The sequence below is a fragment of the Papilio polytes genome, unplaced genomic scaffold (assembly GCF_000836215.1).
Source record: "Papilio polytes unplaced genomic scaffold, Ppol_1.0 DF823824.1, whole genome shotgun sequence".
NCBI classification, from domain to species: domain Eukaryota; kingdom Metazoa; phylum Arthropoda; class Insecta; order Lepidoptera; family Papilionidae; genus Papilio; species Papilio polytes.
Genome location: NW_013525380.1, coordinates 77,566 through 105,533, shown reverse-complemented (window position 1 = coordinate 105,533; position 27,968 = coordinate 77,566). Strand labels below are relative to the sequence as shown.

At 33.3% G+C, this 27,968-nt stretch overlaps 1 protein-coding gene across 4 annotated transcripts in view; it reads right to left on the bottom strand.

The window, feature by feature from the left end:
* The window catches only part of LOC106103306, a 52,129-nt gene that overhangs the window by 2,911 nt on the left and 21,250 nt on the right, over nt 1–27,968 (bottom strand). For 2 of the 4 annotated variants that reach the window (XM_013283040.1, XM_013283038.1), the window contains exons 3-5: nt 10,309–10,695; nt 8,630–8,851; nt 5,947–6,171 (exon numbers count right to left, since the gene is read on the bottom strand). In XM_013283040.1, the coding sequence (XP_013138494.1) occupies nt 5,947–6,171; nt 8,630–8,851; nt 10,309–10,695 (834 nt within the window). The remainder of the gene's footprint in view (nt 1–5,946; nt 6,172–8,629; nt 8,852–10,308; nt 10,696–27,968) is intronic. The other 2 variants (XM_013283042.1, XM_013283041.1) reach the window with 2 other exon arrangements.

Sequence of the window (27,968 nt, the reverse complement as noted above, 5' to 3'; positions counted from 1 at the left end):
ATATACAACCCTATTATATGCACTACTCTTTTATATTACTGATAGATTATTTTATATCTTACTTGTTACTCGCGACTTCGTCCGCGTGAAATTAAAAAAAAATCAAACAATAATATGGGATCCACCTGCAAGGGTACCTTTCGGGTAAAAAAAGAATTATCTAAATCGGTCCACTAGCGGCGGAGTTATGCCGTAATACACATAAAAAAAACATACAGACGTACATACATATGTACATATCATCGTTCATACAGACGTAAGAACGATAATATGTACATTTGAAAGTCGAAATTCGACAATAAAAAAAAACATTGTTACATGTCGGGATTCGAACCCAGGACATGTAGATTACAAACCACAGAAAAACCAATGCAATAATGATCGAACTATTTTTCCGTTTCTTGACTTTTTGAACGTCAATTACGTTATTTTCCCAGCTTTTGGGAGAGGCTTGCGGATTACCGAAGGCTGACAAAGCCAGCACTTAACGAGACGCCTTATAGCGGTTTATACTCTTTGACGTATGTTGGCATAGAGTAAAGGACGTGTAGAGGGGAATGTGGAAGAAATTGTATTTTTTTTAATCTGCAATAGTTTTATGAGAATTTAAAAAAAACAGTGACTCTCCTTAATTTTAATCTTAACGTTCATCAAAGTTATGTATTATTTCTTTGCTTACTTGTTAGATGATTTCGAGTAACTATTACTTTATGACAAGGGAACAATTGTTGAAAAGCAATCTCTATAACTCATTATTTAAACAATAAAAATGTAATAAATGACAAAAACAATAAAAATGATTTGACTTACTATTGTATTTAAATGTAATTTTAAAAAATATTAAATTCAATATAAAACACTTTTTAAATGTAAAATTGTATTTATAATGTAGCCTCTGTATTCGCATTACTCTGTGATTCCGAGACGGGATTGTCGCCCGCTCTCGCTTCATTGGGCAAAGTTCTGGTCAAGCATTTTTAGTGATGTGCAAAACGAATGTCGATAAAATGTACTATAATAAGAATACCTAGTACAGAAGTACATTCTGAAGATCGGAAATAAGGCATTCGTTATGAGCCATTTAAAATAACTTTAAAAAAACTAATTATTATTACTTGAATTAGCTCTTTTTGATAAATTAAAATAAATATATAAAAAATAAAAATGAAGATATTGAATAACAAATGAACATTTTGCAAATTTTTCAATAATTAATACTTTCATACTAATATGACTGCGAAACTTTGGATGGATGGATCTTTGTTAGTGTGCCTACACTGCTGAATGGATTACCACGAAATTGGACACAGATGTAGAACATAGTCTGGAAGAGCACATACTATTTACTAAGTTCTTTTTTGTTTACGCGGACGTAGTGGCGGGGGAAAGGTAGTAAATTTAACTAAATGGACCAATGATCGATAATATCGATATATTAATGTAACAACACTATTTTATCGCCCGTGTAACCGTAAGTGGCTTAGTTACAGTAGCAAGTGGCAAACATCGACTTGATGCGGGCCCTCAGAACAAAAGCGGGGGATTACCACCGAAAAAGAATTAGCGAAAGTACGAAAATGCCAGAACGACTTTTGTTTTTTTTTTACTCGTTAGCAGAACGCGCCGGTCAGCAAGGAGTATTTTTATTCCAAGGAGGTTGTAGTTTTGTTTCAGCCCGTATGCCTTTAACGTTCTTTGAAGTAAAGAAAAATAATTGTAGAGGTTAGTTGGTTCTTTGTTTGATTGCGATTAACTTTTCCGATATGTTCTTTGAGATTTTCTATATTTTCCCCATAATTACGTGGATTTTACAGCTGGCAATATTGTTTAATTATGTTTCTTTGTGACCTTTTTCCTGTATCATTTACGTAAATAATTTTATTTCCTAGATTTTAAACTTTCTTCACCGAATAACTAAAATTTTTAAATGTTCAATTATTTGTTTGTTTATTTTTACACAACACAAAATAATTTTTATCTTAAACTTAAAAAAAAAACAAGCGTAAATTTGACGGCTCCGCCATCTTGCGAAACGTTCGAAATTCGAAAATCGCGCGCGCGGCTGAATGGGCGCGTAATGACGTGGAAAGCACAGACTAAACAGGTGTACTCGACTTGTATGTCTTCAAGGATTTTATTAACTGTACTTTGGTTTTTGAACGAAACATTCTACAAAAAAATACTTTCTACAGCTTTTAAAAATGTGGACGGTAATTATCTCGATCTCTCAAAATTCGTGGGATTGGAATCGAAAAAAATAAAGATTTTTTTAAATGATAGTTACGTCACAATGTGGTTCATGAACATTATTATTATTTATTTTACATTTCATGTTTTTTTTAAACTCCAACAGTTAGGAGCAGACCGAAAACAAGATGGAACTATGTGCTGGGGGCTATGTGTAAGGATAGTACGAAATAGAAAGAACTACAAAGAAAGCTAAATATTGCCTAATTATTTTTCCTCTAGTATAAAAAACGTTGCTAAATTAAATTATAAAAATGTAAAAGCCGCGCCAAAACTGTTGTCATCGAGCTGTCAATTGGGGCGTCCGCCATCTTTTCTTTACACTTATCAGCACGCTTGGTAGGATTTATAATGTGTGAATAATGCGAATTTGGAGGTTAACTACGTTAGCTGACAATACATAAATTATGAACGTCAAATAAGGGTGGAAAGGTGTAGGGAGAAGATGGTTTCTTTGTCATTTATTGTAGATAACTGTTACCTCTGTTAATCGGAACGGAAAGGTTTCTTTGCTGTTGGTAAACGATGAATTTTGTGTAGGGTCGATCTATCATTTTATTTTAACGATTCTATTAAGTATAAACTTTATTTTGCATTAGCTGTTCCTGTGCGATTTCTTCCGCATGAAATTATAAAATCTTTTTTTATTGTCTACATTTTCAATTGCATATGTCAAAATTACCGTCACCATAATAACCTTGCTTCCTTAATGTTGGCAGCAACTTATGGTCTCTTTTCCACATTAGTGATTTTATCCAAAATATTTACCCCGTAAGTTTAATGGTGTGAATAATAATTGTACAATATCGACATAATAGCTACAATAAGGGAAGGTTTACTATTTTCAAGGAATTATTTCGTTACTTTTTAGTGTACTGTTTTTTGAGAATATTTATTTTTAGTGTACTTTGTTTGGAAGTCTAATTTGTTTTTTTTTTTTTCATACTGATACCCTTCAATTAAAGCCATATAAAAATAACTAACAAGGTGTTTAAAAGCGTTATATGAATTCCTGACTTTTTTTTATTGACTGCCAGCTATTTTTTCGTAGCATCTTCAAAGCATAGATAAAATCAAAGATGGGTTCGAATGATAGACTCGACAATTCGATGTCTTTTTTTACTCTATATCTGTATCATTTATTTAAAATCTACGACTTGATCCCTTTTTGTGTTAATGACTTATTTAAATTCAATTATTTTTATAATTGTATCTCAATTTGTTATAATTTGAAAGAGGAAATGGGCCATGAGGCATATAGTAAGGTGTAAATTGCATTTTTTCAATAAAGATATTTTAATATCCTATATTGACATAGAAATGTTCTTATATATATCTATCTATACTATTATAATAAAGCGTAAACATACATTTCTTTGTTGCCTAAGATGTCAGCAATTACAGCATATTTTTGAAAAAATTCTTTTTTAATAAAAAGCCCTATACTTACGTCACGCTTTATTTTAACGCCATTAAACTTATGGGGTAAATATTTTGGATAAAAACCCTAATGTGGGAAAGAGACCATAAGTTGCTGCCAACATTAAGGAAGCAAGATTGCCAAGGTTTGTAATGTCATATCATTTTGACATTTGCTATAATTTGACAAATGTAAGCAATAAAATAAAATTTTCATAATTTCATGCGGATGAAGTCGCACGGGAACAGCTAGTGTATACTAATATTATAAAGAGGAAAAATTTGTATGTTTGTATGTATTGAAATAACTTAAAAACAACTGGACCTTAAAAAATTCTTTCGTCATTACCAAGCTACGTTATCATTGAGTTACATGGACTATATTTTTAATTTCAGACGGATGAAGTCGCGAGCAACAGCTAGTGTAAAATATTTTGATCATAATAATTTGTGCCCCTACAACAGTTTTATCTAATTCTGTTTTTTTTTTATTTTATTTGTTAAGCTAGCACTTGACCACGATCCCACCTAAAGGAGGTGACGATGCAGACAAAAGAAGGATAGAATACGCATAATTACACAACCCTTTTTCACCTGTTTAGAGGTAAATAAGTACAGTCGGTGAAATTGGCGGTGTTCATCGTTAAAAGCTACAATCGCTGTGACATTTTCAAACCAGATATAACGCAAATCTGTGTATTAAAAAGAGTCGGATAGTTAAACGGCTAGTTTATTTTTATTATCCCTTCGTCACTCACTGCATTTGTTATTTGTAATGGGCGGAGTTTGTCTTATCGCAATAAACAAGGCTATTATTCCCGAAGTGGATCACCGCGGATTTCCGCGATTGTACAATGTCTTATAAAAAGGACCCGAATGTATTTCGTAATGACCATAGCACATTAATTGAGATATACCTTAGTCAAATGTAGTTAAAAAAAGTAATAAAATAAATGACTTATAAATGAAATAAAAAAAAATAAAAAAAGTACAACCCTGTCGTCGGAAAAGATATGAATTAACTGGAACATAGTTGTCGTGGAGTGGTGTATAATGTTTTTAATTTTATAAAAAAAACTAGCTGGACGGCCAGCTTCATCCGCCTAAAATTATAAATACTTTATTGTATTGCCAAATTAATCATAATAAACTTGCTTCCTTAATGTTGGCAGTTTGTTTATTGTCCCTTTCCCACATGGTTTTTTCGAATTTATTTATCCCTAAGTTTTATACTGTTAAAATATATAGTCTAAAGCGTGTCGTAAGTGTTTTTTTAAAGAAAGATTTATTAAAAAATATGCTGTAATTGCTGACATCTTAGACAACAAAGAAGTGTGTGTTTACGCTTTATTATGTTACTATATATTATGCTACATTTAAATTTAACCATTATCTACATTATTAAAAGCTATAAATAAATAGTAATAATATAGAAAGAGCTTACGTTATTAACTTAGGTTACTACTGAGATTTAAATTTAAATAAATTACAACAAACTATATCATTGAACAAAAGTAAAGCAATAATTAAGAGTATATACATTTTATGGAACAGTTCATTGTTTTAATTTTTTTAATTATGATTTAATTGTTGATTAGAATTTTAATTAATCAATTTATAATTTATAGACCTATCAACTCAATGCCTCTCTTGTTCGGAAGGGGACAATTACAAAAAAATCCGATAGATATCAGTTCGAACTAATTGGTACTCATAAATTAAACACACCTCTTTGTGAGGGCACCACCTTTAATGTATCCAGAGACGAAGTTCTCTAAGGATGTAGTGATAGGTTACATTCAAAAGAATCACTTATTTTTAAAAATTAAACAATCCGTCCCTGTCTTATAAACGTCATTCATATGTTATGTCAACATCCGCCCACTATTTAAATTTAAAAAATCGATTTAAATTATTAATATTAACACTTAAAATTTTACATCGCATTCAAAACAAAAGCAACACAAAAAAGCAAAAAATAAACACTGGCAGGCAATAAAAATGTGTAAATAAAAAGGATAAATTCTATTGGCGCCATTATCAAAATAACAATAGACAATCGAACATCGAGTGTTGCAAGTTGTCAAATCTAAAAATCTACTAACAATACTCGAATCGTTACAATTCCATCTCTAACGATTTCAACTAAACTAGAACTTGCCGGAACTTGCAATAGTTTAATGGCCTGAACAATTTGAGGGCTAAAGTGCTTTAAACCAATATTATATTCATGCTTTATTAGTTGCAGTGACATTTAACGACTTTTTAATCTGTACAAACCTTTCGTCGCATCTGCAATGCATCAGTGTGTTCACTCGCCAGTTGTAAAGTCCATATTTCTTCTCCATACCGCCGATCCAAAATGGACATCTAAGATCGTGGACACGGCAGCATCTGTCAGTGCGTGTATAACCTCCAAGTTGGGAGTAATGTGTGGCAGAGAAGCCTTTACCGCACCACTTTGTGCCAGGCACTCGTAGTAACTCCATAGCGTCCCGTTTTTTTCTGTCAAGTTCATTATTTATAGCGGCCAGTGTTTTAATTTTTTTTTTCGAACGACAATGCAATGACTTTGTAAATGTTGCCAGTACGACCACCGACATTTTACGGTAAACAATAATCGTTATTGGTCATAGAGTAGGATTGAGTTATAAATATAACGCGTCAACGGATATACCATAGATCACTTGATTTTATTACTTTATTGCGCACTTAGGGAGGGAAAATAAATAAAAGTTGTCCATGGTACCGCTAATTACCGACTTCAATCTGATATCTTTATAGCGTTCGATGTGAAAGTAGATATAGTTTAATAAAAGGGATCAAGATATTAAATTTATGTTTACAATAATATTTTAACGATTTTCACAATAACCGTAATCTTATACGTGGTTAGATGAGACACGAATACTAGTACTGCGTGCATAGTGCCAAAGCATCTTGTGGCATTTTCGACAAGGGAGCAAAACTCTTTTCCTCTATTTAAAAAAAACATGTTTCTTCATTGACGTTAAAAAGCACACAAAATTCGTAAAGTAATGACGCGAAGTGAACTGACAAAGTAAAAATACGGCACTACTAGCTTTCGCCCGCGACTCCGTCCGCTTAGAATTAAAAACAAAAAAGTGAGTAGCCTATGTATTCTTCCAGGCTATCCTCAACGTCTATGCTAAATTTCATCGAGATCTGTTCAGTCGTTTAGACTACAAACGTTAACAAACATCCATCCATTTTAAATTTCTCATTTAATATATTAGTAGGAAGTATGATATTACGATTACCCTGACATACAATTGATAGATTTAGTTCACAATATTGCCGAGTGCCATATAATCTATGGACCACTAACGGCCATTGTTTTTTCGCATGATTTATATTGTATAACATTTTTATTTATCTACTAGCTTTCGCCCGCGACTTCGTCCGCGAAGAATTAAAAAAAAGTAAGTACCCTATGTCTTCTTTCAGACTATCCTCTACATCTGTACCAAATTTCATCGAGATCCGTTCAGCAGTTTAGGCTGCAAACTCTAACAAAGATATATCTAAACTTTCGCATTTATAATATTAGTATGAACGTCCCTTATATTCTCGTTAAAATGACAGAGACAGAAATATGTCGCGGTTGAAAAAATAGTTCGTGGGAAGATTTTTTAGTCTATGACGTTGATTGGACATTAAAAGTTTATGATTTAGTACCACAATAAAGGCGCCCAGTTTATCTCTAATGACCATCTTTACCGGGAACGTAAAATAATTATATTTATTAAATAGAATAGATCCTTGCTTCCTTGAATAGTTTTTATTTTAATTACTAGCTGTTCCCGTGCGGCTTCATCCGCATGAAAAAAAAAATATTTCATTGTTTACATCTGTCAAATTCTCAATTGCCAATGTCAAAATACTAATCACCTTACTATGGCAATATTGATTCCTTGATGTTGGCAGCAACTTATGGTCTCTTTCCCACATTAGTGATTTAACCAAAACGTTTACCTAGTAAATTTAATAGCGTGAAAATGTATAGCTTAAAGCGTGTAAGGCTTTTTATTAAAAAAAGAATAATTCAAAAATATGCTGTAATTGCTGACATCTTAGACAACAAAGAAGTGTGTGTTTACGCTTTATTATGATTTTCATTATGTTACTATCAAACATGTCTCTCTATCTCCCTCATTACCATGAAATAAAACAGAGATAGCAACAGTGCCAAAGTAATACTAGCTATTGTCCGCGACTTTATTCACGCGGAATAACTAAGTAGCCTATGTATTCTTCCAGACTATGTTCTTTATATGTCAATTATATTCGCATTTATAATGTTAGTATGATTATCTAATTTGTTATATGAAATTATGTACAATGGAGTTTTAAGAAAGCAACAAACGTTTTAAAAAAACAAAATCAAACATTAGGTTACCAGAGTAAATTTAAAAATGTGACCTTCCCGCCAAAATGGAAAAACCGTTGATGTTTAAAAATGTCAAATTAAGGTAGGGTTGCTAGTAAAAATAATATAGATTTAGATACGTTCGGAAATTATCAAATCAGATATTAAAATTTAAAAAAGAATAAAAGTGCAAATATATAAATGTCTTGGTCATTTCTCTGGCACCTTTTTCTAACCAAGGTCTATTACCCAGTTAGGGATTTTTATTCACTTCTTCCCTCGTTCCTCCAAAGTTAGGAAGGAGGAACGTGGAAGGTCATTTATTGTGGACAAGTTTTAGTAATGTAATTTAAAATTCTGTACGTAAAATAAGAAATAATCACAAATAATTTAAATCTTTTGAACTCTCAAACAAGCTAATTAATAATACTTCATGAGAAATAAAAGAAACAATTTTTTAAATTCCAAAAAAAATCCGAACATATCTAAAACACCACCACCAAAACCCAACCAACGCAAAAACTACCAAATCGGTAGAATTCCAACAAAAAAAAAAAACAAAAAAAAACAAACCTCCTATCGCAACGACAATGCGAGATCGTATACGGCCTATAGTTAAAATAGGCAAATCGCTTTCTGAAGGCGCCGATGTTGGCCCGGCAGTTATCATGAGCCCTACAGCACATATCCTCGTTGCTTTCATCGCCTAATTCGTTGTACCTTTCCGCTAACTGACCAGCGCCGCACCATTTTGTTCCGGGCATTATAAAATTCTCCCTGAACGATCTTCTAGTCCTGTTATTGGTTATATGTTAGTATATTTTGGTATTTTAGAATAGTTGTAAGCATGCGATGTTAGAGGTTATGAAATGAAATGAGGAAGTGATGTTTTATATCCTACAGTGTTCGGAGAACGATGAGTGTTGCCATTACAAAAAATTCCTTTTTGGTAGGTTATAAATACTGGTAACCTGGTAAGACACGCTAATAAGCGAACATTTTAATGTTACAAGGTAGCTGTTATTTTTATAACAAAGCACGGTTTCTCCATCTTGTCTTCTTATAAATACGAAAATTGTCACGCAGGTCAGAAACTTGTCGATTACTGTCCTATCATCGACCGCGTCCCCCGTGTACTCTGTGCGTTATGTATAACTTTTTAGATAATCTATACTAATATTATAGAGGAAATATTTGTATTTTTGTATGTATTGAAATATCTCAGAAACTGGTCCGATTTCAAAAAAATCCCTTTAAAAAGGCTTACAGTGAACATAGGTTATGTTGATTAGAATTTTTATTTCCGCTCGAATGAAGACGCGAGCAACAGCTAGTCTTGTGTAAATGACGCAATATGAAGAAGAGTAAATTTTTTTAATGCTGGAAAAAGGTATGGTTGCCACTATTCCCGATTATGATAGTGCATAAGAAAGTTGACAGCCCTACGGCAGAAGCGAAAAGTATTCCGTTGCAGAGAAATAGATTTATATAAAAAATATATAAATTTTTGCTATCTATTTACAAAACATAAATAATATTTATAATTATAATAATCATATAATCAATAAATATTGTAAACAATAATTTAACAGGAGACAATATAAAACTAAAAATCCATTATTATATTCAATTTTTAAAATAAATAAAACATTTATAAATTGTATGTACAATAAATTAAATAAAAATATCATAATAATAACATTTAAAAAGAACCCAATATTGCTGGTTAGTTACAAAATGACGAAAAAAAAGAAAAAAGTGGCGACGAAAAGTCCTTGCATTGTCGTTAAGATATTGTGAAGTGCAGAGTTATGTAATCTGTGATATAAAATGACCATAGGTAATAAAAGGTTGCTCCCATTAATCTAACAAAGTGCTACAAAACATGTCCTAGTGAGTGCTGTTATCGTGGTTACTTCTATCAGAAATTATTCACAGAAATGGCAAAGAATATGCAAAAGTTTTTAAATTTTTACTCATTGGTCTGTTTTGTCGCACTATACAATATTTATAAAGTTATACGCTTTTAAAACAAAACAGTTTTAATTTATTATTTATTAGAAAAAATAAAGATTGAAAACAGCAAAATTAACTCATAAACTACCAACTTTAGATTTAAAAATTATTTTATATGTGGCAACATTATTCCTAAGATAGGTTATTGGATAACCCTATTTCTTTGTATACTTTAATAAAAATAATAAAGCGTATAACTTCATAATTATTTCCGTATAATAATTGTTAATATTTACCTTGTTAATAATTCTTCTCCGATTTTATTTTTATTGGACATAATTAAAGTCAATTCTTCATGTCTTTCCAGGCATTCCATTTTCAATCTGTCATAATCCAACCAATTAGCGATATCTGGCGGCAATTTTTCATTCCCTTTTAATAACCTCAAAGTGACATTACCAAAATGGCGGTAAAATCTCTCATCTTCATTATCGTTTTTCTCGAATATTCTATAAGTTTGCTCTTCTAGTGCTAATTTTAATTCTTTTCTTAATGTTTTTAAGAAGTTTCTAGTTGTTTTGATATCGGCGACGTATTCGCAATCTTGTATGACACCGTCTGGCGTGTAAATTATTTGAACAAGATGGCCGCCGTCGGTCAGCTGACGTAGTTTTATACCCCTTCTGAAACAATAGAAATCAGGTCATATTTTAACTTTCTTTGCGTAAAATAGCGCTGTATTACGTAAGTTTCGTCGTAATTTTTATTTATATCAAGACATTAATACAAGTAAAAGTTGATTTCTAAACCACGACAAACTTCTCTGACCTCTTTTGTTCTGTCAGAAAATATTTCAAACATACGATACAAAGAAGTCTAGTCTATACTAATGTTATAAAGTAGATAGATTTTTTTTTATTTTTTTTTATTTATTTATTAAGATAAACCAACAGGACAAAATTATAACACATACATTTTTACACGATACAATAAGTAACATGCAGATAATTTGTCCTAATTATAGGTTTACACGACATACATAGAAAAATAACAACAACAACAACAGTAACAACAGTAGACAGTATATGTTTTTATCTTTTTTTTTTTTATTTTGTTGAACCCAAAAAGTAAAAATTAAATTTAAGTGATAACCTCACGTAGATATTATAATGTTGTATACATCGAAATATCTCAAAAACTACTAGGCCGATTCCAAATTTCACTACTAGAAAGGTAGTTTATCTGTGAGGAACATAGGCTAGATTTAATTATATTATTTCGACTAGGACGAAGACGCGAGCAATATCTTGTCTTACTAATATTAAAAATGCGAAAGTTTAGATGGATGGATGTTTGTTAGAGTTAGTTGCCTAAACAGCTGAACGGATCTCGATGAAATTTAGCATAAATGTATAGTTTGGAATAACACATAGGCTAGTTTTTTTTTAATTCTATGCAGACGGAGTCGCGGGTGAAAGGTAGTAAGTTATAATTTAGTTATATTTACGCTTACAGGGTCAGATATTTAATTAAACACGCCATTAAAATGTCAAAATTGACATCGCGTCCCGCCATTGGCACCCCTGTCAGAATGACACTTTCAATTGGGTGTCAATGTGACAGGCAATAAACATATCGGTTACATATCCACCCTATGATAGTACTTTTGATTTAGTTAACATTGGTCGTGGTTATGCAAAAAGAAACAATCTTACTAATATCCGCGTATATCTTTATTTCTTATTCTCTATCTATATCTATACTAATATTATGAAGAGGAAAGATTTGTACTTTTGTATATTTGTATTTTTGTATGTATTGAAATAACTCATAAACCACTGGGCCGATTTGAAAAATTCTTTCACCATCAGAAAGGTAATTTATCTGTGAGTAACATAGGCTATATTTTACTATATAATATATTTTACAAGACTTGTATGAAAATAAAATAAAGCATATTATATAAAAAAGAGCACCACTGGATGCGGAATCCGATGATTCAAGCAACCAGCGGTCAGGGCTGCAGAGATAGGAACCTCCTCGCTATGGGTGCGGTTTCTAAAATAACTGTCTTTTGAATTGCGTCCTTAATCCAACTGTCTAGCGAGTAATAAATATTATTAAGTCGAACTGTTGAGTTACTAATGTTATTATTAGAGTTTGTTGCCTAAACTGCTGAACGGATATCAATGAAATTTGGTACAGATGTAGAGGATAATCTGGAAGAACACATAGATTGATAATTTCGTTTGTATAATTTCAAGTGGACGTAGTCGCGGGTAAAGCTAGTTATAAATATCGAAACAAACAATATTTTAGCATGCTTATAAATCGTAATATTGATGTATAAATTAAATTTTGGCTGCAAAGATAGAGGAAGACCGAAAAAAGTATATATTGGTTGTGTGAAAGAGGATATGTTAGAGAAGGGACTGTATTTATATATGTCATCTGATAGAGATGTAGGGAGGAGTACATAATGTGCACAGTGTACACGGAAAAGAGGGCATTGTTTATTAAAAGTATTGTCTTATGAAATTATGAAATTTCATCTACCAATTTTTAAAGAGATATAAAATCGTCCAGTTTAGTTAAATATATTACTTCCATATAAATACGTTATAATCATACATAATATTTAAATTAAAAAACACATTTAAAAGTCATATTTTGAACATTCTAAAAGCAAAATAAAATAATCAAAAGTGATTTGCTAAAAATGATCACGTCTTGCATAACATCATCCAAGCTTCCCCTAACCTCGCAGTATTCCCGAGGCACAAACTAATAGATACTTTACAATCCCAACTGACCTCTAATCCGATTTGTAATGTTTGTAATGTACTATTACTTAACGACTAGCTGTTCCAATGCGACTCCATCCGCGTAAAATTTTATTGTTTACATTTGTCGAATTATCAATAGCAAATGTCAAAATGACATGACTTGACAAACCATGGCAACCTTGCTTCCTTGATGTTGGCAGCAACTTATGGTCTCTTTCCCACATTAGGGATTTTATCTCAAATATTTACCCCTAATGTAATGGCGTGAAAATATATAGCCTAAAGCGTGACGTAAGTGTAGGGCATTTTAAAAAAAAAAGAATTATTCAAAAATATGGTGTAATTGCTGACATGTTAGGCAACAAAGAAGTGTGTGTTTACGCTTTATTATAATAGTATAGACTATATACAAATGTCTAATTAATTCTAACAGTCGATAGTAATGCTCGCACGCGTGTACTATCAAGTGAATGCTCGTAAATTTACCTTCACCCCTCGATACTCACGACCACAAGTCACTACGACTCAATCACGGCTCGTTAAACAGACGCGAATTGGTCGCGCAGTTGCTATATCGACAAGTGTTTGGAATAGTCGCGTACGAAAGTGTTACAATTTTTTTGATTTAAAAAATTAAAAGTAAGTAGCCTATACCAGACTATCCTAGTACTACAATCATCGAGAACCGATCAGCGGTTTAGGCTACAAACTAACAAACATTCATACTTTCGCATTTACTCGTATATTAGTCGGATTTAAATATAAAGTAAGAAAACTTTAATCTAATTCAGAATACAAAATGTAATTATTGTTAGGAATAAAATTAGTACCGTGCTGTAGAATTGGCGCAACTCTAGATTATCGGCATAAACGTCACGTCCCTAGCTGACAGCTGTCAATGTCACTAGAAGTATGGATAGATTGGCGCGCATCCTAAACCTGACGAGAAGTATTGCTCTGAGTTAAAAGCGACAGTATCAATTAAATAAGTTGTCTAATATTATGAATCACGGTGAATTACGACCATTAATTCAATATAACATTAAAGTTATTTTTAATTTTAAACTATCTGTTGCCCGTGACTACGTTTACGCAATATTAAAATAAAAAGAAGACTATAATATGACCGTTTATGTCAGCTACTATTCAGTGAAAGTCGAGCCGAAATCGGCCCAGCCGTTTCTGAGATTACCCGGAACAAACGCGGCTTGCAGACAGACAGACAAATTTTTTTTAATGCTATTTACTCTATCAGCAACGCAAATATATCATCTTCCCGAAATCTAGATTTTTTCTTTTGATATCAAAATAAAAGGGAGCAGACGAGCGGCGTGAACACCGAGGTGGTGAACGACGCCCATGGACATCCGCAACACCAGAGGAACTACAAATGCGTCCCGGCCTTTGAGGAAATGATAGGCTCGCTTCTTGAACAGACACTCCAATTTTATTATATGTACTAGCTGTTCCCATGCGGCTTCATCCGCGTGAAATTGTGAAATTTTTATTTCGTCAAATTATCAATAGCAAATGTCAAAAGGACATGACATGATGACAAACCATGCCAACCTTGTTTCCTTGATGTTAGCAGCAAATTATAGTCTCTTTCCCACATTAGGGTTTTTATCCAAAATATTTACCCCCTAAGTTTAATGGCGTGAAAATATATAGCCTAAAGCGTGACGTAAGTGTAGGGCTTTTTATTAAAAAAAGAATGATTTAAAAATATACTGTAATTGCTGACATCTTAGGCAACAAAGAAGTGTGTGTTTACGCTTTATTATAATAGTATAGATAGATAGTAAATTAATAATTAGGCATTATTTTTATTTAACTTAAACGTCAGTTTGAATCGTTAGATATCTTGATTAAGTTTCCACTTGCATACAATATAAAAAGCAATACATATACGTACATAACTAATGTTTTTATGTATATATTTATTAAGATATATACAATTTATCACTTACTAAGTGCATTGAAAAAAAACAAACACATCAATGTATCTGAAACATTTATTCACATGACAGTACATTCTGTTTAAAATGTAAATGTATCAATTACACTTTTTGCTTTGACAGTACATACGATTGAAAAGGAATCCCCAGAGTATTAAAATAGAGTTCGTAAATTGTTTAATGTACAAAAAGGAAGCAGGGCTTTTTATAATAAGGAATTATAATCTACTAAAAGTGGACAAGTCTAGCATGAAAAACGAGTATTAGGTCCTGTCCCACCACTGGCTGATAGAGGATCAGATAGCTTATGACGTCACTGTCAGATAAGGGAACTAACTCCGATATTTTCATCACACACACGTTGGATTGTTTACAATTTGGTGTAAGTTTATTAGTAACTTTATTGACAAAAATATGAGGTTTGTCGGTATAGTTTATGACAGATAGGCTTGCACAAATTTAGTTAATGAGGAACACTTTCGAGATAATTTTCGTGCTAGGTCCTCAGGTTCGTAACGCCCGATAAGCTTGCACAAATTTTGTTAATGACGGAGACTTTCACGCTAATTTTTGTGCTAGGTCTTCAGGTTCGTAACCCCCTATAGGGGTAAACAAATTTGTACATGACGAACACTTTTGCGCTATTTTTCGTGCTAGGTCCTCAGGGTGCACGAATTTTGTTTATGACAAACACTGTCGCGCTAATTTTAGTGTTAGGTCCTCAGGTTTTTAACCGCCTATAAGGGTGCACAAATTTTGTTAATGACGATCACTGTCTCGCTAATTTTAGTGTTAAATCCTCAGGTTCTTAAAGCCCGATAGGACTTCATAAATGTTATCGATGAGGTTACAACTTTCGCGCCAAAATTTGTGCCTGTCGCAAAGTTGAGAACAAATATTATTTGATATTTTTTTAATTATAACCCGAGAAAAGAGCATATGATCCTGGTGTTTGGCGCCCTGGGCGGCCCTATATGGGCTATATAGGGCCGCCACTGCCCATTATTTTAGTATTTACGAAGTTCTAAAGATCAAAGTTTTCGTTTTCAAACAGTATACTGATCCGAAAGCACTTATTTAGGATTCAAGTTAATCTTTATTGGCCGTATCCACAAGTCTGTTGGGCGATTGTGGTCGGCTAAGTAACATCTGGCCAGTTAGAAAGTGCATTCTTATGTTCTAAAGGGTTTTTACGGTTTAAAACGAAATGTCTAATTTTCGTAAGGGTTTCATTTGAGTTTTAAATCTTTTGGTATTCCATTTCGTCCAATTGAATTAAATAGTTCAATTTTGTTGTCAATAGATGGCGTTAGTAGTTTTAATAACATACGCAAAATTCTTTTTTTAAAACAATTATTTTATACAAACCCTATATTTGTCCAAGGACAATTTGTATTTTTTTTTCTAATATCCAATATAATCTATGTATGCATTCTTTATATCAATTAGTTTTCTTCACACTATTAATTATTCCTGAATATTGTTTGATGTTGGTGTGATTTATCATCTGTGCCCATCATTAGGCGCGTTATCGAGATGCAACGCGTTACTAGGAATAAGGCTTTCTACAGACGGATGACTGACAATGAAAAATAGATGTGTGAAAATTATGATATACGTTTTTAATTGTGATAAGTTACGTAATACATGTTTATGGGTTATAAATGTTCAAATTCGATATTTTTATATTTTATACGGTTTATGTAAATTAACTTAAAATTGTACTTTTAAATGTCAATTTGATTTAATTCAAGAAATTAGATTTATGTAGAATTCAATAAGTAAAAGAAAATCTACTTATTTAAAGTTTTTTTTTTTAATTTATGAAAGTATTTTTTATCTTATTGTGTAGTAGTCCTTAAGAATCGAAATTCAAAATGCCATAAACTTATCGAAGTAACGATAAAAAAAAGAAAAAGGAGTGTTCGATTTTTGAAATAAAATGAAATGATACATCGACGCATTCGAAAGTGCGTTCGGAAATTAAAGTTTGTTTTTTATTCTCTATAGTATACAGATCTGTTTCACTTTGACTTCTGCGTTCAGAAACGATTGGAATAAAATTTGTTGTCTATAGTAAATGAATTAGGTAATAAATCTTGTTAGTTGTAATGGATGCGTGCTGCTATTGAGTTACGTTGGAAAATGCGTTGTTTAAATGATTGAGAGCGCTATAAGTTCGTGAGATGGTGTCTGTGCTCTACTATCTATGGTTGTGCGACGTGATTTTTTATCTACGCTACCAATCTGTCAGTTTTTAAATAAATTCCACAGAGGTTAACGAAATGTACTTATTTATCATTTTTCTATTTATTTCAAAAAAATGCGATAATTAGTAATGAGTAGATTTTTTTATACAATTATTACATTCTCAATTTACTGCAATAAACAACTTTTGTATAATACATCTATGCTATAATCAACTACAAAAATAATTCCATGTCACATCTAGAGATATAATTCAATGATCATAAATCTGTGTTGCCTCGAGCGCGCAATAAGTGGCTGGAAGTGCTAAGTGGGCGCGATGATTTGACTTGTTCCTACGTGATGGGAGCGTTCGGAAACTTGTTAACGACTGTATTATCTATGGTCGGAGAAAATAACTTTACATTGTTGAGAAAATGAATTTTCATTTGTTTCTGAACGACTTAGAGTACAGAACAAAGGTACATAAATTGAACTAAGATTCGAGTTTTTTCACTTAACACCGCATTAGTTATGGCTTAAGTTTAAGTAACTTGGATAATGATAAGTGAAGGCTTTAAGAAACCTTGAGCTTAATTTTAACACCATATCAAATTAATTAATTGTAACAAATTTATAAAAATCGATTAAAATAATAGTGACCAAAAATCCTGGCTGAATGGAAAATAAACTGTTGTTGTTTCCGTGTGGAATTAAAAAAAAACCTTTACGTCAGTTTAATCATGTATTTAAACAGCGCCATCTGCTGTTTAAGTCGCCTTTTTAACGGAACTTTTACATTTTTTAAATTATGTTCGGTACTGATAGTACGGGTTCGCCACATTTGGTGGCGAACATAATTTAAATTTCGCGCCCCGGGTTTAGTGCGGGTAACGGCGCTTATTTTTATTTCTCCCGCACGGGCGGGAAGATAAAAAATCTCTCTCTAGGACGACAACGCGAGGACACAACGGGCGTGTCAATTTCGGGGTCGCTAAATTCGATTTCGCGTTCGAAATACGAGTGCATCTCCAGGCAGCATCGCTGGGCCTATAGACTTGACAGAACCAGGCCTTGACTCGATTGACACTGACTGAGACCAGGTACGTGCAAGAGGTGAGGCGAGCTGGTGAGTACCATTTCCCCTACGTTTACAATATTATGCCCTCCGGTGCATTCGTAGTTCAAGGGTAGGTTGTGCCGCGGGACCCGAACCCGTTTGGGCACAAATTAACATGTTTAAATCTATACTATTATAATAAAGCGTAAACACGCACTTCTTTGTTGCCTAAAATGTCTGCAACTACAGCGTATTTTTGAATAATCCTTTTTTTAATAAAAATCCCTACACTTGCGTCACGCTTTAGGCTATATATTTTAACGCCATTAAACTTAGGGGGTAAATATTTTGGATAAAAACTCTAATGTGGGATAGAGACCATAAGTTGCTGCCAACATTAAGGAAGCAAGGTTGTAATCATGTCATGTCATTTTGCCATTTGCAATTGATAATTTGACACATCTAATAAAATAAGATTTTCGTAATTTTATGCGGATGAAGTTACATTGGAACAGCTAGTTCGTAATATTTTTTAACTTTTTCGTGTGTAACTTTAGTATATTTGTATGTAAACGGTACTTTTTTTAGGCAAATCATTTGACAAACATTCAATATGTATTTCTGAGCAGAGTTAGGTCATCGCCATTTTTTAATTCTGTAGTCAGTTGAGTCACTGCTTATTGTAAAAAAAACAATGGTTATACAATACACTTTAGTGAGCCCTAAAATGTTGCTGTTAACTGTTTATTTTTATGACGGGCTGAACACAAAAGTATAAGCGAATGAAAAAATGACGGAAAGGATTGACATGTTTCTTATAATCAGCTTATCGCGGATTTCGCAGTTCAGTTTCTTGTTTATGGTTTTCTATAAACAAGTGTTATCTGGTAGAGTTGCAGGGGACGAGTGGAACCGTGTAGAGACATGTTGCGGACTACATCTGTACTAATATTGTAAAGAGGAAAGATTTGAATTTTTGTATGTATTTGATCAATTCACGCAATAATTACTAAGCCGATTTTTTTAATTCTTTTACCATTAGAAAGGTATTATCTGTGAGTTACATAGGCTATTTTTATTGCATATATAATTGACTATGATTTCGAAGTATTTGTCTTCTTGTTTTAGCCAAAAAAGTTTTTTTTAATACTTTCTTATATTGGTTTTTCAGCATTTTAACGTATGTGTACTAAACGGATAAATTAACTTCAAAACGCCGAATTTCGAATTCAAATAACCGAATGTGAAATAATTTTCACTTATTTCTTGTAAAAAAAATAATTTAAGAGAAATTTATTCTCACAAAGCGCCATTTTATACTCCCATTTTCTTAGAGTTCGATCGCTCCCAGATTTTTTGTTGCGCTTTTTTTCTCGTAACGGTCGAGCGGTTCTGGAATTTGAACTTCGAATGTGACCAATTGCATTACTTTTCATTTGTGAAATTACTGCTTTCGTGAATTATTTTTTTATTAGAAACTAGCTCTCGCTCGCTATTCCATCCGTGTGGAAGTAAAAAAACAAAAATGCGTATCCTATGTGTTCTTCCATACTATCCTCTACATCTATACCAAATTTCATCGAAATCCGTTCAGCCGTTCAGGCTATACTCTATCAAACATCCATCTAAACTTTCGCATTTATAATATTAGTATGAAGTATGATTGGTACCACGATCAAGCATCTATTTTCACATATCCGCGAAGAAATTCAAATATATGTAATAGGTCAAGCTACACTAGACCAGCATCTAAGGACTAGGTCAAAAACTAGTCACTAGCACAGATAATACAAAACAAGTGACTTTATTAATAGACGAGGTGTTCCCATGCGGCTTCATCTGCAAGTAATTATAAAAAAATATTGTTTATTGTCAAATTCTCAATTGTGAATGTGCCAATCTTGCTTCCGCGGTATTGGCAGCTTGTAGCATATGGTCTCTTTCCCACATTATGGTTTTTATCCAATTTAATAATAGTATAATAGCGTAAATATATAGCCTAAAGCGTGTTGTAAATGTAGGGCTTATTATTAATGAAAGAATTATTCAAAAATATGCTTTGATTGCTTCTTACATCTTACGTCGCGAAGTAGTGTGTTTACTCTTTATTATATTAGTGGCGTATATATATTAATTATAAATGATTGTAAATGACGTAGTAATAAACAGTAGTGAACACTTCTAAATTCCCAGCGGCAGCGCGGGAATCCATTTTGCAAGTTTGACATTTAAGCCAAAATGGCGGCCGCAAATGGAGTCCGGCGTTAATCTTGTTGAGGAGTTTCAGCGAGTTGCAGTCGTGGCTCCACTCAGGTGGTTTGTACTTTATTGTCTATGCTTTTATATTGATGTAAAAAAATATACAATGACAATTATCCAAGCATAATTGGAATTATATAAAAAAAGACAAACAAGGATATCTGTAAGGCGATGGTGTCGTGTTTAAAACGGCATAAAAATTTGACAGTCAATTGACAGGAGGACGTTAAAGATGTCATATTTTACTTAAACTTAGACTATGCTCCACATTTGAAATCTCTCTACATTGAGAAATCCTCGCACGTCATGGGGCCCGCCATTTACAACCGCCTACCGGACCACGTCACAGCGGCTATAGTTTGTCTAAATAAGATAGATTAGTTTGATAAATGACGCAAATGGTATCGAATTCAATTTGTATGAAGGTAAATGCCGTACTTAATAGACAGGTGTCGTAGTGACGAAACAAATACAAAGCGAAAAATTATGAACTATCGGTATTCGGTTTAAATATTTATCAAACTCAACTAAAATTATTATTTTCTTATTCACTAATGTAGAAGACAACTCTAGTATTTATTATAGTGTAGAGAATTTAGCAATGACAATAATAATAGCGAAATCCAATTCGATTACGTACGGCTGTAGTAGTAATAAACATCTATTTACTCTCATTATTTGTTATGGTTAAAAATATTTGAGAAAACAGTTTTTTTTTTATTTCATAATCGTTAAATCGTTAAAAATCTATCGATTCTAACTTCTATAAGAATAAAAATCGAATATCGATAAGATTCATGACTGATTTTACACAACCCATCCCTACTAAATTTGAAATGAATTGTCAAATTAATCTAAATTATTTAGACACACTATACCAGCCTAGCTTCGCCTTCTATAGTGTCGAGAAATATTTTCTACCATAACAATTGTTTATGTACACAATTTTCACCCAGAATAACTAAAGTTTTTTTTTTATTTTTAACATTATGACTTGGAATTCTCTTACCAATAAAATATTTTTATTTGTATTTCCATTTATGCCTAATTTATGTTTGTTAAATTATTATGTGTTAGAAAAAAGTAAGTAGCCTATGTGTTCTTCCAAACTATGCTCTACATCTATGCCAAATTTCATCCAGAAACGTTCCGCCGTTTAGGCTACAAACTCTAACAAACATCCATCCATCTATCTTCGTCATCTTCCTTCTTATCCAACTTCCGTAGGTCGGCGCAACAGGTTTTTGTCCTCCACATAACTCTATCATACGTCATCTCATTCACTCCCTTTTTGATCATGTCACCTTTCACGCAATCCATACATCTCTACGTCTACCTCTACCTGTGTACGTCCACACTCATAACTAACGTTCTCCTTGTAACATGCGATTCATCGCTCCTCATAACATGCCCCCATGCTAACATTTTACTCCTTACCTTATCTACTACTGGGGCTACTGTCAAACTTCGTCTAAATCTACCATCTAAATCCATCTAAACTTCCACATTTATAATATTAGTAAGATTACTATGATTGTATTGTACCGGCCAAGTTACCAAGGTATAAGCTTGAAATGTTTTGCATGCTTAGAATAAAGTTACAATGTGCTTGTAAAGCAAGATACAACTCAGCGTTATATGACCGTTGTTTTTGCTTCATTATTTTGTAATTCAAGACTATTATAATAAAGCGTAAACACACACTTCTTTGTAGCCTAAGATGTCAGCAATTACAACATATTTTTGAATAATTCCTTTTTTAATAGAAAGCCTTACACTTACGTCACGCTTTAGGCTATATATTTTCACGCCATTAAACTTAAGGAGTAAATATTTTGGATAAAAACCCTAATGTGGGAAAGAGACCATAAGTTGCTGCCAACATCAAGGAAACAAGGTTGCCATGGTTTGTCATCATGTCATGTCATTTTGACATTTGCAATTGATAATTTGACACATGTAAACAATAAAATATTTTTTTTTATAATTTCATGCGGATGAAGTGGCACGGGAACAGGTAGTCAGCTATAATTTGGACGAATCGACATTTCTTCTATACTAATATTATAAAGAGGAAAGATTTGTATTTTTGTATGTATTGAAATAACTCAAGAACTAATGGGCCGTTTTAGAAAAAATCATTTCACGACCGTTATTTTTAAAGGTCGCCCTTTCTCATTGGATTAATTATTGGACCTGTCAATCTTTTTCAATTTCGAATTTCGAACGTATCATTCGATATATCCGATTGGTTTGGAGATCCTTGTTTCGTTTTTAATAAGCACTAAAACGCTAACGATTTAAAAGTAAAAATAATGATTTTTTTTTATAACATAAGGTGGCAAACGAGCAAGCGGCTACCTAAAATCGCCAAAATGGCGAAGTGACCGCTGCCCATAGACATCCGCAATTGCAGATGCGTTGCCTACCCTTATACGACGGAGGAGGAGACGCACATAAAGAGGATATTTCCCCTTCCTATGCATCTCCTCCACTGTCAAATCCATTTCCCCTTCCCAACCTCTCCTTATAAGAAAAGGGTGGTAAAGAGAAAGGGACTTAAATTAGGCCTCCGGCACCACACTCATCAGACTGTACACGGAATTGCTTCCATTTCACGCCTGTCTTCTGTGTGGTCGTGGTATTACTGGGGGCGTGCCCTGCACTGCTAACATGTTAAAGCGGGCACTACCACTATGTGGTGATTCCTGTTTATTAAGATTAATTATAATTAGATAAATCTGCTACTCCTGTATCCGTTTTTATAAATCACTAGCTTTCGTCCGCGATTTCGTCTGTTACAATTAAAAAACAAAAGTGAGTAGCCTGTGTGTTCTTCCAGACTATTCTCTACATCCATGACATTCATCGAGATCCGTTCAACGGTTTAGGCTACAAACTCTAACAAACATCCATCCATCTAAACTTTCGCATTTATAATAATAGTAATGAAATAATATGATTAAAAGATATTCATAGCAATTTATTAACACTCCTTTTGATTGATTAAGCAATGAATCTATCTATACTAATCCATATAACTTTATTTCTTATTTTTTTTATACAATACATTTTACATTTGATATAAAAATAAAATATGTTATATAAAAAATAGAGCACCACCGGCTGCGGAATCCGATGACTCAAGCAACCAGTGGTCAGGGCTGCGACAGGAACCTCCTCACTATGCGTGCGGTTTCTAAAATAACCGCCTTTTGAATCGTGCCCTTAATCCAACTGTCTAGCGAGAGCTTTTTGAGGTGTTGGTCGAAGCTCTTCGCTATCAGCCCAATAATAGCAATGAATATATATCTATACTAATATTATTAAGAGGAAAGATTTGTATTTTTGTATTTACTGAAATAACTCAAAAAATACTGGGCCGATTTTAATACACCATTAAAAGCTACGTTATCACTGAGTAACATTATTTTAACACGGGCGAAGTCGCGAGCGACAGCTAGTTAACTATAAAATAATTATTGTTGTCAATTAACATACTTTATTTATCTGTTTTATTTTATCTAATTCTGAAACAAATACAATGAACATATTTTTTTTATATACTTTATAGCCCTTCTAAAACATACGGAACCATTTTATTAATTTAGTTTCTGTACTTGAAATCTTTTAAATTAAGATATGGTGTAATTGGACGTCAGTTATTTTGGGTCAGATAACGGTTTTCAATACAATGTTGAGAATACATCGCAATGTGCTGCCATCTATTGACTGCTAGAGATAATTAGTCATACATTCACTTTGTACTTGGAACTAAAATCTATTACATATAATAAAATTGGAGTGTCTGTTTGTAATATCGAAAGAAAAATTAAAAATTTTGTGAATATATTTGCATTGTGGATAACGAAAATCGCATTTAAAAGTTTTTTTGTCTGTCTGTCCGGAAGCCGCGTTTGTTGTGGGTAATCTCCAAAACGAGTGAGCCGATTTCGACGGGACTTCTACTGAAAGGTAGCTGACTGGGCATATTATAAGCTACTTTTTTATTTTAATATTGTATGAACGAAGTCGCGGGAATCAGCTAGTTTTAACCTAAACTACATTTTTACTAATGTTGGTTATACTCATAGTTTGATAAACGTAATTAATATTTTAAACGATTTTTTTCATTTCTATTTCTTGATATTTATTTGTTAAACTAAACTGTTTTCTTTGAACTAGACGTAATAATTGAGTAATAAAGGAGATGTGAAAACCGTTGGCATAGCGAATTGGAGGACCGCGGCCAGAGATAGGCCGAAATGGAAAAAATTGCTGGACCAAGCCAAGGCTCACAAAGGGCTGTAGAGCTACAAAAGAAGAAGAAGAAGACGTAATAATTACTGTTATTGTAAATAAAAACATCCACCACACTAAATCACATTTCTACAGACTTTCTAAAGAGAACTCAGAGAAATAGTCAAAGTAAAACGTCAAAACCGCTTAAGGTTCCGTAGGAATTTCTTTGATTAAAGACAGACAAATTAACCCGTAAGTGATATTTATGTCTAACTTTCGCGTGGAATTAAAAAAAAAACCTATGTATTCTTCCAGACTATCCTCTACATCTAACAGCGTTTACATCTTTGATTGAAGTCTCACAATTTTTGTGCGATTGTCGATTGTTTGAGCAATTCAACTTCTTTTTTAATATACGAGTAAAATAAGGTGGCAAACTCGCAAGCGGCCTGAATCCACCGAAATGGAAAGCGACCGCTGCACATAAACATCCGCAATTGCAGCACTGCCTCACCACACTCATCAGACTGTACGCGGAATTGCTTCCACTTCACGCCTGTATTCTGTGTGGTCGTGGTATTGCTGGGGGCGAGCCGGCCCGTGCGAAGATGTTAAAGCGGGCTCTACCACTGTTTAGTTTACAAAATATAGTTTTACTAATATCTATCAGGTCAGATCTAACTAATATTATAAATGTGAAAATATAGATGGATGTTTCTTTAAGTTTATAGCTTAAAATGCTGAACGTATCTCAATGAAATGTAGGGGATACTCTGGAACATATAACTTAGGGCCTGTACCACCAAATTGTAAATTGTCTGATAACTATACGTGGTAATTTGATGGATTTTGTTACCTAATCTGACAGTGTCATTTAAGCTATCTGATCTCAGCCAGTGGTGGGACAGGCCCTTAATATATAATGTTCGTGAATCACGGGTTTCTTACCACTATTCATCATCATCATCTCCTTATCCTACTCCCGTAGTGGCGCAACAGGTTACTGTCCTCCACATAACTCTATCATACGTCATCTCTCTCGTCATTACTATTGTGTCGTGTTAACTCCCGACATTTCGCATGCATGCGCCATGTTCATAAACATTTGTAAAAACCACGACAGGTAAGGTTTTTAATAACATTTTTTTTTAATTCTAAGTAGATGAAGTCGCGGTTGAAAGCTAGTCTATAAGAACTACAGTACAAAGATTGTTATGTCGATAGATCCCTAATAAATAGAGAAGCGATTGAGGTCTCGACGCCGATCATCCGCATCGACACGCACATCTAATGACGGTCGGTTTTTTTTTATACTTTTTTAATTAAACGCAACGTGTTTAATGCGTGCCACGAATTAATTTCAACTTTTTAATTTAGATGTTACCTTTTGTTAGTGATGCTTTGTTGAAAGTCGATGCGTTTATTTTTCCGAAAGAATTAGTTTTAGATATTTTATACTAGCTTTCGCCGCCGATTTCATATGGAATTTAAAAAGTTGTAGAGGCCGCTTTAACATCTTCGCACTGCAGGGCTGGCTTGCCCGGTGTAATACCACGACCACACAGAAAACAGGCGTGAAGTGAAAGCAATTCCGCGTTTCGTCTGAAGAGAGTGGTGACGGAGGCCTAATTTTAGTCCCTTTCCCTTTCCACTCTTTTCTTAAGAGGAAAGGATGGGAAAGAAAAGTGCATTTGACGGTGGAGACGCATAGGAAGGGGAAATGTCCTCTTTATGTGCGTCTCCTCCGTCAATGAAGGGTAGGCAACGCTGCAATTGCGGATGTCTATGTGCAGCGGTCGCTTTCCATTTCGGTGGATTCAGGTGGCCGCTTGCGAGTTTGCCAACTTTTGTTATAAAAAAATATTAGTTAAATTAATTATTTCATTTCAAACACATCTGTAATTACCGATGTCTCTGGGCATCGGTCGCTTCGCCATTTTGGGATATTTTTTTCAATCAATTCAAGTGACCGCTTGGTCATTTTTTTTTCATTATTAATAGAAGTAACTATTGCTCGCGACTACGCTCGCGTACAATTTAAAAAAATGTAAAAAACGTTAGCCATATAGCCTTTGTTACACATAAATTACCTTTCTAATGGTAAAGGATAATTAAAATTGGCCCCGTCGTTTTTAAGTCAATCGAATACATACAAATCTGTCTTCTTTATAATATTAGTATAGATAAGAGATATAATAGAATGAAAATACGTAATACGTAGCAAAGTATTAACCCTTTTGATATCTCATATGAAATCTATACTATTATAATAAAGCGTATACACACTTCTTTGTTGCCCAAGATGTCAGCAATTACACCATATTTTTGTAATTATTCTTTTTAATAAAAAGCCTTACACTTACGTCATGCTTTAGGCTATATATTTTCACGAAATTAAACTTAGGGGCTAAATATTTTGGATAAAAACCCTAATGTGGGAAAGATAAATTGCTGCCAACATCAAGAAAGAAAGATTGCTAAAGTTTGTTATGTCATTTTGTCATGTAAACAGTAAAATAAAATTTTCATAATTTCAAGCGGATGAAGCCGCACGGGAACAGCTAGTATATCAATAAATATGGCAACAGTCCTTATATGGTATGATCTAGTATCGATCTATAAATGTTCAAGAGATTTATGGCAATGAAATTGATACCAAGAGATACTTAGAGATCTGTATCTTTATTGACAATTATTTGTATTGAATAGGGTTGTAACAGAGGCCATTTTACCGGAAGCGGATGCGGATGCGGAGACAAAGAGCTTCACTTCTGCAGAAGCGGAGGACTAATAAAATATTAATTGCGATTTATTAAGGAAATAAAAACTAAAACTACGTTAAATCAAAATACAGATTGGTACATAACTACAAGATACAGTTTATTATGCAAATATTATATATAACGATTATAGATAGATAGTTATAGTTGAGAGAGCGTCGGTGGCTCAGTGGTTTGAACACTTGACTTGTAATCTACAGGTCTTGGGTTCGAATCCCGCCGTACCAATGTGATTTTCGATTTTTCGAATTTTCATATGTACATAATTTACCCGACGTTCTTACGGTGTAGGAAAACATCGTGATGCCTGCACTTGTAATAAAAAAGCAAGTTGTTTTTTATTGCCGTTTCAAATATTATGAAGCCAGTTAATTGTATTTCACAGTTTCATCGGTTACTTAATTGAGCGCTGTGTACGCCTGTCATCTGTATGTTCTTCTGCTTCTTTGTTTCTCATTGTATACGGTATATTAATTTGGTTGTGAACCTTGAACATGCAATTGGTGTACCTTTCCAATAAATAAGTAAATAAATATCGGCGAAGAAATTCAAAGATATGTGTGAAGTCAACCAACCCGCAGTTGGCCAGCGTGGTTGACTAAGGCCTAATCACCCCATATTAGGGTAGGCTCCGAGCCCCTCGGTGGGGACGTATAGTGAGCTGGTGATGATGATGATGATGAT